The sequence below is a fragment of the Triturus cristatus genome, chromosome 9 (assembly GCF_964204655.1).
Source record: "Triturus cristatus chromosome 9, aTriCri1.1, whole genome shotgun sequence".
Taxonomy (NCBI): Eukaryota; Metazoa; Chordata; class Amphibia; order Caudata; family Salamandridae; genus Triturus; species Triturus cristatus.
Genome location: NC_140592.1, coordinates 679,166,951 through 679,179,994, shown reverse-complemented (window position 1 = coordinate 679,179,994; position 13,044 = coordinate 679,166,951). Strand labels below are relative to the sequence as shown.

Here is a 13,044-nt window from a genome sequence, read left to right as displayed (position 1 = left end):
CGCCATCTCTCCGCCGCTTGGCCGGTCTTAAATGCTTCCCACAGCGACACTGCCGAGTCCACGGATCCCTGATTGTCCTTGAAAAAATTATCAACTGTCTTCACCAGTGCGCTGCGCATCTTGGGGTCTCGGAAGTACCAAGGGTTAATAGGAGCCACCCTTCCCCCTCCCTCACGGCCAACATCCAGCCTGACCCACACTGGCGAATGGTCCAATATACCACGCGCCATGTGCCTGGCCTCGGACACCATTGAGGCGTGCGCAGCCAGAGTGAGCAGGTAATCAATCCTAGAGAGGCTACCATGTGCTCCGGAGTGGAAGGTGTATTGGCTCTGTGTGGGGTGCCGGAGCCTCCAGCAGTCTATCAGGCCAAGTGTGTCAAAGTCTGGAAGCCACTTCTGAGCCCCCCCTGTGTCTCTGGGCAGGTATCTATCCAGCAGCCCAGAGCCGACAGCATTGAAATCACCCCCCACCACAAGCATACCCCCCGGGAGATCCAGCAAGGCCCTACCCAGATCTGTAAACGTGGAGGCCTGCAGGGCCGGCGGGACATAAACCGAAACTAAAACCAAAGTTCTTCCTTCCCACCGCCCCGCCACCGCCACAAACCTCCCCCAACAATGGTGGAGTCCACCTCAAATGGTAGCGAGGCTCTGACTAGGAAGCCCACACCCCTGGACCCAGAGGAAAATCCCGAATGAGCTATGAATTTATAACCCTTCCTATTAAGAGCATAGCACGTGTTACCTATAAGGTGCGTCTCCTGCAGTAGGGCGACATCCGGCAATGACCGTTTCAAGAATTGCAAAACAATCCCGCGCTTCATGCGATCCCCCAAACCATTAACATTCCAGCTAATAACACTTAAACCCCTACCCCCCATCCCCAAACGTAAGGAGGCCCACCCCACACCCGAAGAGCCACCATGGAACAGTCCTGAAAATAATCAATACGCCTTGCAGAAACAAACCCCCCAACAACAAACCCAAAATCCCAACTATCCCCCCCACCCTGCACCCCTGCTGCAGCTTACAAAGCCCCCCCCAAACTTGCAGTGTGCCTGTCGCCCTACCAAACCCAAAATCTACAAAAAGTACCCTAAGGGAGGAAAGAGCTCCACTCGTCCTCCCACAACCCTCCGTATTTACTGCATTCTGTGCAAGTCATTAGCTAGAGTCAAATCGAGTCAGTCCGGTTCCGAAGACATCAACCTTGTTCATCCCGGCCACTGTCCCCGTCTGCGGCAGTGTCCTCTCCCGTCCGTCGTCGGGGCAGAGCGTCCAGCCATTCATCGGCCATGACAGGCGACTCAAAAAAGAATGTTCGGTCTTCGTACACCACACGTAGTCTGGCAGGGAAGAGCATGGCATATTTCAGTTCCCTCTCCCGAAGCCGCCTCTTCACCCCCAGGAAGCCCTGCCTCTGCCTCTGCACCTGCTGGGTGAAGTCAGGATAGAAATTCACCGACGCGTTCTGGAAGGGGACCGGGCCCGTCACCCTCGATGCTTGCAGGATAGCGTCCCGATCTCGAATGAAAGAGCCGGGCGACAATCGGCCTCGGTGGGGCTCCCACCTTGGGCCTACCACCCGGCACCCTATGGGCCCTCTCAACTGCGAAAAACTTTCCAAGACCCTTAGGCTGCAGATGGTTAAGCACCAAGTCCTCCACTAGCAGGTCTACAGAAGTCTCGTCCGAGGACTCCGGGACCCCGATAACGCGCACGTTGTTGCGCCTGGCCCGGCTCTCAAAGTCCTCCAGCCGACGGGTGGCGAGATCACTCTCGGTCCGCAACTTACGGACCTCGGTCTGTAGTTCCGAGACATCAGCGAGGCCCGTGGTCTTGAGGTCCAGGGTTTTAACTCGTTCGTTCGTTTTGCCCAAATCCGCGCGGATCAGATTAACGTCCACCAAGACGGCATCCACTTTGTGCGCCAGGGCATCAAACTGTCTCCCAATTGAATTCTGCAGCCCTTCGAGCGCGCCCATGACATCCTGGAGCGAGAGCTCCGGGGCCAAGGGTGAGGCAGTCTTCTGTGCATCCGGCGACTGGCTTGGTCCACCCGGTGACCCCTTCTGCTGGGCGTAGCGGTCCATATTATTGGCCTGAGTATAGGCTCCCCGCTTGGTGGCCTTAGGCTTCAGCTGATCCACCTCTGCTTTGCCCGACATGGTTGGCTCAAGCAGGTCGGTTCAAACAGGACGACCCTCTCTCAGCGAAAGGAGGCAGGAGTGCGCAGTCCTGCGATGGGCCGCCAGAGTAGCGTGCAGAGCGTCCAAATGATAATAAAGCAGCCGAGAGCACTCCCTGGGCAGGACCAACAAAGGGCGAGAAAGTGAAAGGATAGGGACCTCCGTCCGGTAGTTCACACCTCGCCTGGCCGCTGTTGTTCAATTAGAGGTCGGGCATCCTGCCAACTCTAGCCCCTGGCATCCCTCGGAGATAGGCCTCAATCTTCCGCCATGCATAACTCCGGTTCCCGGTGGGCGATCCGACCGCGGGTAGCATCAATCTCCTTTGGAACTTTTAATCCATTATACTAATAACCTGGTACTGTAATGGATAAACACTGGCCAGGCACAGCTCCTCCGTTCTAGTAGAGGAGTGTCTCCACACTGCTGGAACCAGCAGACACATGTAAAATAAAGCTGCTTTATTTTTTTTTGCTCTACAGCCGATGCCAAATATTGAGGGCAGGGCGATCAGTAGCCAGAGGAGTGGGCTCAGGGCACTGCTAGTGCACACATAGGTTTGGTCCGCTGTCCTAGGGTGGCCAAACCGACATGCTCACTTGGATATCTCCAGGCTATTGCTTGGAGATATCGGCATGGCTCAGGAGCACAGGCTCCTAGTCCCTGCTGGAGCGTGGAATCCACCTACTGCGCCAAATCCCTACACTTCTCTTATGCTGGTTTATACCCGCATGAGAGAGTCTGAATTGGTGCAGGGGGACTTTTTAGATTAGACAGAATTATGTTTGCGCAATTAAAGAATAAAAGTATCTAAAAGTTGAAGTGTCCATTCTGTGTTCTGTCAGTATCTGCAGATTTGAATATTTTTTTTCAGGGTATAACTAGTTAGTGAAATTCCCAATTTACTATGGCTCTAATATTTTCCTTTTCCATCTCCTTATACTGTGGTGGGAGAGGAGTTGGATGACTCCCAGTGCAAGTAACTATTGACCAATCTGTTGCTGTGTTCATGAATATTAGTTTAAATTCAGTGCTAGCTCAGTCTCGTTCAAATGGGGGCCATCTCAGCAGAACCCTTATTGAGTCAGGTAGTAGTCCTTTACTAAACCAGTTACTACTTAGTTTTGTTATGCCAAAAAGACTTTGCTTGGGACAAGCCCAAGCCTTATGCAGCCACTCTCCAAAGAATGACTGGCATCTTGGGCACGGTGATTCACCCGTAGCTGCCATCTTTTGTTTACAAAATATATTGGTGGGATTCGTGTGTCCACTTGACAGACATGTGGAAGAGGTTGGATTCTGCAATCATTGAAAGTTGAGGCATTTGGATTTTTATATTCTCAGATCACTATCGCGTCTTAATGAGCCATTTTTTCAGTCAATTGAGTGAAAATATTTTTGAAAACAATCCTACCAGAAACCTAGTTCTCTACTTAAAGCCATATTGAGGAGTCCAGATGAATGGGTTAATCCACTGATCTCATCTATCAAATGAGCTAGTCGGGTATGTGCAAAATTTGAAACCACTGTTTTGTGCTACTAGTTCGATAAATCCATAGGTTTCCTAATCTGATGGGAAGATAAAACGGTCTTGCCAACGTTTTAATGGAATTGTGAATGCCTTTGTGTCAAAATTGATCAATCTAGTCTGCCTATTGATCATTGGGGACTTAAAATAAATAAATGGAAGAACTGTTATTTTAAAACCTATTTTGACGTTCAATATACCAATTCATAACCCATCATACTTATCAATGTGTTGTCATAATTATGTTGGTCTCTTAAGGCAGACCTGCAATAATTCATAAACTCTACAAAATAGCCTAGGTTGATATTCGGTATATAAAACCCCAATAACCCTTAGACAAATGTTGCTACATTGGGATGCTTATTCCGAACAGATTAGCTGCGGGCAGTCTTAACTAGAAAAATGGGAACAAGGCAAAGTGGGGGGAAAAGAAAAATGAGGTAATAGTGTCTGCATATTACTGGAAATTTTTGGAATTCATCCAAGTACATGGAGCTGTATTTCTGAGTTGTGGAGCACTGCAATGACATACTGTTTGACTTTTTAGTCCTGGACTCCAATAAAATGGTGTGTGTGAATGATGTTTGCAGTTTAGATCCTTATTCATAGGGGATCCGCTACTCAACTTTGTCCAAGCAACTAGCTTTTTTTGGTACTGTACAATCAGCTTAAAGTTGAAATTGATCTGGGTGTAATAAAGCCTTGACTAAATCTCGGCTACATCTTGGCGGTTGGATACCTAGGGTACCTTCTTAAAGGTGGAAAATGGTCTAAAACGAAGCCCATACAATGTATACTAATTTTAAGCTCATCTTGATGCTCCTTTTCCTCATGTTCCAGTACTCCACCCTTTGTTCTAGTCTTGTGGATCTATTCTACCGCTTTTGCAAGGGGGTTGCTATAATTCACATGGTCTGAAAGTTTATGCTCTATAAAATGTTCACAACCCATTCCACTACTCTGAACTATACTCAACTACCAGTTCCCCAATGCCTTAGTGTGACCTCGAGCATTTCTGCTGAAAATGCTAGATCTTGTACAGTTTCAGTGGCTCAAGATTCAGTCAACCTCTTTCCATTCGGTGTTGTATTTCCTTTTGCATTTTGATTCCCTCTTATTATTCTTTCATTGCATAACTGACCTCAGTCTTGAATCTCTTGTTATTCTTAGGTACCTGGCTAATGACATGGAGGAGGATGAGGAAGAGTACAAGTATGAGATCTTTCCATGGGCACTTGGTGAGAACTGGCGGGAGCTCTTCCCTCAATTCCTGAGGTTGAGAGATAGTTTTTGGGCTAAACTGAACTATCGAGCTGTGGTCAGCCGGAGGTGCTGTGAAGAGGTAAGCATCTGTTTGATTGGGGGGGGGGGGGTCTGGTTCAGACCGGTTCCCACAGTATCAGTATTTTTTTTTTTTATTGCAATCCATAATTAGTCTGAACTCTTATCACTAAACTGCTCTTGCCTCCTGAAGGCAAATGAGATCTAAGGAAGAAGAATGGTCTAACGGTTAGTTGGTTAATGGGCTGCTTGCTGAATTTTGACGGTCAAGCCAACTTTTCCAACTGACCTCTGCTCACCCTTTTTGGCCTGCAATGCCTACTGGGGCATTCTGCACCGGTTTAGAAAATCAAAGATTAACAGATTAATAAAGTATACATCAGAAAACAAAATTGAAAGTTTTTTAAAATGTTTTAAAATTATCTGAAATTAAATTTGCATCTTTAGCTTTATTCATGTGAGCAGTGCAAGTGCAGCAAACTATCTAGTGTGGGAAATTGATGGCTTCAATAGAAGCACTGGTATGTGTCTTTCAAAAAGTAGACATTGTGTGCAAAAATAAACTACAGCATATTCTGTTCGATTCTAGCATATCTCTCCCTCATGGGTATAAAACGATATTAAAGCCCCAACTTTCCCATTAAAATAAAAAAATAAACATTTGTAAATTTTGCCAAATGTATTCGTTTGCTAGATACTTATTTGTGAATTGTTAAATTTGAGCCCCGGCACCCCAGCTTTCAGTAATTATTCATGGTGGCGGTGGGTGGGTCTACAGAATTCAAAAGGTTAACTGCTTCTGTAGGGGACATTTGAGGTCCTAGCTATTTTGTGCTGATTTGCTGGCTCCTTGCACTATGTGGGAGGGCAGCAAGGAGTTCATGATCTTGCAGATTGCTGTTAGGATTGTCTCTCTTAAATAGTGGTTGAATTGCTTGTAAAAGCAGTCCCACTTTATTGTAGCAAGCAATATTATGGTTTTGCTTCGGTTTCAGTTCTTGTTCAGTTTGGCCATTTTTAAAAACAAAAAAAACCCAGCTGGACCTCCATCTAAACCGGTTCTGGAAACATTTCAGGCACAGATCTATTTAACCTAACTCAAGACTCTTAACTTGTAGTCTAATGCACATAACTCAGTACTGCGTTTTGGGATGTTACCTGATGGGATGGGACCAGTGGGTTATTTCGTAATGCTGCAGAGCTGTGACTTGTACTATTTGGAATTCATTGGCTCTTAACGTAGACCAGGTCTAGTTCAGCTATTTACTGCATAGTGCTCTTCTATTACTTTATAATCTTTTGTTTTTATGGGGAGGCAGAGCTTGCCTGGCTCGAAGACGGCCCCAGACTGGCAGAGCTCTGTGAGCCACATCATTATTCTGACGTAATCCTACAGCCCTACAGTGTCCCAGCACTCTGAAAGCAACTGGGATAATCCTGTACTGGAAAACGCAAGCTCTGGTTTCACGGGCCCCAGGCCCACCCTGCAAGCGGCGAATGGCACCCAGAAACTCCTTTGGCCTACTGTTAATACCAGGGTGACATTCTGGGCTGTGATCCTGCCAGTGCCTTGCAGTGTTCGCTCCAAGCTGCTAGATTTAGATGCTGGCGTACTGTGGCGGTTGCGTTGCGCAGCCCCCCAAAGGTCTCCACTAGCCTAAACATAATTGATGGTAATATAGATGCCATAACTTATAGAATGGACTGCATGACCGAGAGACTTGACAAGCATACCGAGAGACTGGATGCCGTTGAAAAGACTCTCGGATGCGGAAGACACTGATAGCGAATGCAACTGCCCACCCTAAGCTAGACAAAACTCTCAGCACCCTACTAGCCAAGGTCGAAGACTTGGAAGCTCCTTCAAGGCGCAAAAATATTCGCATAATTGGTGTGGGGGAAAGAACTAATATTGAAAGCGTGATATGCTTTGTGGAGCAACTACTAGTGACCGCCCTTGGGAGAGATACATACTTGTAAGTTCTTGTGGTATAACGAGTACACCTCGCTCTAATGCCAAGACCCATCCCTGGCTCTAGTCTGCGCCCCATTATTGGCCATCTAATGAACTACAGCGCCTGAGATGCTGCCCTCCGAAAAGATAGAGCTGAAGGTGCTACGTTATGAAGACATGGATTTGTCTCTGTAGCCTGACTTCAGGCAACAAGTACAAGAAGACAGTCGACAATTTAACCAAATAAAAAAAAAAGCTATGAGAACTGAACTTTGAATATAGCCAAGCTATGAATCTGCTTCGGCTAGAGTACATGGGGGAAGGTAAACGCCTGTGTGCCAGTCTAGCTGCAAGAGCGCGTCCTAGACGAGAAACTGGGATTATTACTGAAATACTGAATGAGAACAATCAAGCAATACATGACTTGGAAAACCTAGGTGAACAGTTTTGTAGCTACTAACTTTATCGATTCTGCATTACACCTGATGTGGGAGCCGTGAAGGATTACTTAGAACATATTCACATGCCCTGGCTTACATTAGAACACGGGGAACACCTCCTGGCCCCCCTGACATCCTCATATATCCGCACTGCAATCTGGGAATGCACACCTTTGGCTCCCCCCTGGTTCGGATGGACTCTGTTGCATTCTATAAGGCCTACCAGGCTCTATTGGTTCCCCACCTGGTTACCCTTTTTGGGGAAATGACAGAGAAGGTCATGCCACCTTCCATGAGGGAGGTGCTTAGTAACCCTTTTGAGACCGGATAAGCCGCCTCACCTCCCCCCCCCCCCCCCCCCCCCCCCCCCAAAACTGTGCATCTTATAGGCCACTCTTGCTACTGTACTTTCAGGCCAAGATACTTGCTAATAGCCTTGTGTCCATCGTATTTATTTATGTTAAAGGTTTTATATAGTGCTGGCTAGACCCAGAGATATCAGAGCGCTTTACATGAGTATCAGACCATAGTTGCAGGTTACATCGTTACAAAGGTTACACAGTTATTAGAGCATGTCAACATAGTTACATGTAAGGTCGCGACCAACAAGAAGGACATATACGTAAGAGAAAAAGCAGTCAAGGAGAGAGATTCAGGGGAGGGGGGTAGGAGCAGGGAAAGTAGAGTATGGAGGAGGGAACGAGGAGGGGAGGGTGAGACACAGCATGGAAAGAGAAGGGGAGGGAGACAGGACCCAAACCGGTAGACGAGTCAAAGCTGCGTCCAAAGTCCGGTGGTCCATGGGGAAGTGGTATCATTTCCCCATCTGTTGCGAGAGGTGAGTGTACTAAATGGGAACAAACCGCATCAATTTGGGGGACGGACTGTTTTCTCTCTGGCCAGGGGTTTGCACCATCTCTAAGGTAAAAGCCTACCCCAGGCCATTCCAGAAGCTTTGCCATCCAGGACATGAAGCGCAGTTAGTAATTCTAATTTTTTTCATGATTCACAGAAGTTTATAGTAAGCTGCACATCAGCAATCCAGATGTTATCATATTAAGTTCTTGGGTGCAGAGGATGATGCTCAGTTCGCCATGTGTTCCCCTGTTGTCAGCACCTGTGAGTCTTTGGCGGCTGTGATGGCGAAGTAGGAGGAAACTCTATTTTACTGTGTTTTTGGCTGCATAGACAAGCTCTATATCAGTACCAGTCTCTCTAGTGTCCAGAGTCTCCCCGAGTTCAGTGGTGTAGGGACCTAGCACCCTCACATCTTTTCCACCTACCGGGTGATTTTTTTTTTTTTAGTGGGGTGGAGTCGTTCTGGGGCCTGTCTCGGCATCCATCCTCCTGTTGTGCAGTATGGTTTTTCTCCCTTGTTGCCACAGTGCTCAGTTTCCCCTCACCACTTCACGAAGGGTCTGCCATTAGTCCTGGGGTCAACCTGCTGTGCTGTCGGGGGGTCGCCGCTATTTCCCTGGTGTGGGTGGTTGGGTAGGAGCCCAAAAGGTTTATTGGTATTTTTGTTGCCCCTATTAATGCCCCAGAGTTACTGTGGTAATTGTTGCTTGCTCCTTTATCTATGGAGCGTCTTGGCCGGGTGCCATCTTAAAGTCAGGCACACAGCTTCTGCCGCCTCACAGCACCTGGCCGATTGGTCCCAAACAGTCCTCTAGACCCAGAGTGGCTCCATGTACTCCCTCCCAGCACTGGGTGAACTCCCGCAGATGCACCGCTCCAGGTTGCTCAAGCGGGTCAGCCCCTTGCGTCCAAAATGGCAGGCGCTGTTTGCAGTTTCCGGATCAAAGTCCCGGTAAGGCCGCTCTCAGCAGTATGCGCCATCGCAGCCCCAGGAACATCCCAGGCGCCGACAGCGAAGGTGCAGCAGGCCTTGGCAGGGGTCTCTGCGCCGCTGCGAAACCAAAGGACTTGGCGGCCCTCCACAGCAAGATGGCAGCCACCACTTGTTGCCCTCGCCTCCAGGGTCCCATCCGCTCTGTTTGCTGCAGTTTTGCCCTGCAACAGGTCCCCAGCTCTGCCACCGGACCTCCGAAGGGCCGGGGATAACTGCAAATGACCTGCGGCGGCGTGAAGCTGTGCGGTGGGCCCCAGTTGCCCGTACCAGGTATAGTCCGCCCGAACAGGCGAACTTTGTCCCTGGCAGGAGCATCACCTATAACCTTTGCATGTTTGGCTCGCTCCAACAGGTGGACCCTGATGTGGAAGCCACGGCTCTTTTAGATGCCGAAAAAGCTTTCGGCTTGATTGGGTATTCATGAAAGCTGTACTATGCAAAATTGGGATGGGTGAAGTGTTCTTGTGCCCAATTGTGTAACTCTACAAGGCTCCATCAGCCAAAGTACAGGTAAAAAATCATGTCACAGCCCTTCTCTCGAGAGAGCGAGGAACCCGGCAGGGATGCCCCATCTCCCTTGTGATATGCCATTGTAGCTTAGCCCCTGCACCTTGATATTGGTTTGTGACCACAAGAACAACCTGCCCCCTATTCTTGTGGCAGTTGTTTGGTTTGGGCCCTTTTGCTCCAGTTTATCCAGAGACCTAAATCTACCATCTTCCCCATGACCCCTTCTACTGCACAACCAGATTTGGAATTCCCCCTATAATGGAAAACCGAGTCAACCCGGTACCTAGGTACCATGGTTCATACAGACCCTACAATAGTGATGCTGGAACATTACAGTAAAGCTATCCACAATTTTAGAAATTTACCCAACACACTGGGGGGAAGACGCACAGATAAGATTCTCAGATTTTAGATATCGCACCCCCGATTGCTCTGCTCTATGAACACCATGTGAGGCAATATTGCGGGGTTGTGTATTTATATGGTTCCACTAGACCCCACTGGTAACACCAATCTGTCTCCTCAGATGAAAGACCACTTTAGTACAGATGTTACCACTATTATCCGAGTTCTTCAGAAGCGGACTTACCTGGGAAGCCAAAAAAGAGAGCCATCAAGCTTTAACAAGTACTGTTTGATTTAATGTCTGGCAGACATGCAAGACACTCTGACCTGCTCCCTTACCTCGCAATTATAGGCCATGAAGACAGAGATGCAAGCTACAATGTTCGAGGCATGTGGGCTGCTGAATTCATATCTGTGCATAGATCGCCGCCTAGTGTTGGGTCCGGATGATTGCACATTGTTGTCCTGGAAGAGTCTTCGAAGTATCACGAGATAGGTGGCTCCTCCCCTGGACTACAGTGCGCATGGGCATCCTCTCCATCCTTAGATTGTTTTTTTCCGCCATTGGGTTCGGATGTGACTATCTTAGCTCAACTTAGGAATACTTAGTGTTAGGCCAAAAGGCCTTTAGTTGTCGTCGGTACAGTTACCGTTCGGTGTCGACTACTAGCTTTAGTGCTCCACACCCTCTTCCGACTTTCGTACCGAATTGGTCCAAACTTCGAAGCATGAAAGACGATGGAATCGAGGACTCCGTTCAAGAGGTGTCCGTTATGCCACGCCAAGTACCTTCATATCGACGTCCACCCAGTCTGTAATAAATGTCTCTCGCCGGATCACGACGAATCGAAATGCATGGCCTGTGCACGGTTCTGATCTAAGAAGACTCTGCGGAATCGACGGGCAGCGGGGCTCGAGGCGCAGCAAGCAGCGCCCGCTCCCACCAACATATTCAGCACCGAGGACGTCGAGAGCATGGAAGAAGTCTCTAGCCCTGCTTCAGAACATGATTCCCGATTGGACGACGACTATGAAGTGATCTTTCGACGTGAAGAAACCGTCGACGAGGTAGGAGACTTCGAGGCCTACTGGGCCGAAGAAGACCGCTCTCCCGAAGACCTAGGCCAAACCGTCGAAACGGAGGCCGAAACTGTATGTCGTCATCAGGCTCCGGTCGAGGGATCGCCTTCGGGCCTTACCCAAGATCAAATACATGGTTCCTCGGCCCCACCTTCCGGTCCGGCCTCGAACACTCTGCATGAGCCACTATTACCGAAGACGACCGGGTTATTAAACCCAAAACCATCCATCGCTCCAGTCCCTTCAAAATCGAAAGTGAAACTGGTGGTGGTCGGATCGAAGACGTCGAAACAATCCACTGCCCAGACGCCGAAAAAAGTCGTCGGCTCCGACCGCGTACAAAGGGACTTCAGCGCCGAGCTCACCGCAGCAGATGCGGTCGACACACAGAAAAAGCACACCCTCGGGCACCACAAGGCACCGACCTTCGGCGCCGACACCGAAGGCCGTAACCTCCGCAGTCAAAATGGCCGCCCCGGCTACGTCGACGCCTAAAGCACCGATGCCGAATAAGTCCTCGACTACGTCGACTGTAGATGCAGCCCTTCAGGCCAGTGGCCCCCCTCCGACAAAGTCGGGGCCGGCCTTGACGTCTACTACCAAGGTGCCCATCAAACCGCCATCTGCGTTCACTGTGCAGCAGGTCTCTGCATCTTTATAACGCATCCGTGACCGGGCAACCCTCCACTCTATCTCGGGTCCCGACACTACCTCACCTTGTAGAGTGCACTCGGAGCCCACCAACATTACATTTGGGCTGCCACCAACATCGGCACCGAAACTATTTCAAATTCGGACACGTGTCCTCCACACACAGTCCACCACCTCTGGCCTAACAGAAAAAGACTCTTCGGGGCCACAATTTATCGACGCCGACACTGGCAGGTTAATGCTCATAAGCGCAAAATAACGCCAGTCAGGGAAGAGGAGCCATACAAAATTCCTCTTAAACGCAAGCTGCCAGCGAAGCAGGAACCAGTGCTACAAGAACACTTCCAACCCTTCCACTCAGATCCACAGTCCTTTTCTCCTACCCCTTCCGAATCGGACGCAATGCAGGACTATGGCAGGGAGGATACCATCTACCCCGGGGACGTAGATCCCGATGAACAACTACAAGACCCTGATCAGGCGTGGGATGATCCCACAGACCAAAGTGTCGCGCCACATACTCAAGATGCGCAACTCTACAACGTAAAAACGTCTCCTACAGAGGACACGGCTGCATTTAATGCCCTCATCGAACAGGCTTCTGCTCATCATGGGGTGGAGCTCCATTCTGACGCCATTGAGGAAGACTTCCTGCTTGACACTTTCGCATCTTCAGAAAGAACTGTCAAAACTCTGCCCATGCTAAAAGGGGTTCTAAAACCTGCCAAAGACATTTTCAAGGACACCACAAGAGCCCGAGTGTTAAACCCCAGGATTGAAAAGAAATATAAGCCTGCACCCGGTGACCCTAAATACATTAGGGGTCAGTTGCCATTAGACTCTATGGTGGTTGCCAACGCTCGCAAAAGAGCCCACTCACAAACGACTGGTGATGCTCCTCCCCCATACAGAGTCAAAAGTACTAGAAACATCGGGCAAACGCATTGCAGCGCAAGCAGCGAATATCCTGCGCATTGCCAATACACAGGCACTCCTGGAACGTTATGACGGGTCACATTACGACACGCTGGAGTCACTGCTCCAACATCTACCAGAAGAGTATAAAGAGTCAGCGGAACTCCTCATTAGAGAAGGACAACTCCTCACTAATGCATCCATAAAATGCGCCCTTGACGCAGCTGACACAGCGGCCAGGGCAATAAACATAAGTGTCATGCTGCGACGCCACGCCTGGTTACGCATCTCCGGCTT

The 13,044-nt window shown here is 49.1% G+C and overlaps 1 protein-coding gene across 2 annotated transcripts in view; it reads left to right on the top strand.

Moving 5' to 3' along the window:
- The window catches only part of SPDYC (speedy/RINGO cell cycle regulator family member C), a 153,270-nt gene that overhangs the window by 105,736 nt on the left and 34,490 nt on the right, over positions 1–13,044 (top strand). For both annotated transcript variants that reach the window (XM_085627978.1, XM_085627979.1), the window contains exon 5: positions 4,890–5,061. In XM_085627978.1, coding sequence (XP_085484104.1) covers positions 4,890–5,061 — 172 coding nt within the window. The remainder of the gene's footprint in view (positions 1–4,889; positions 5,062–13,044) is intronic.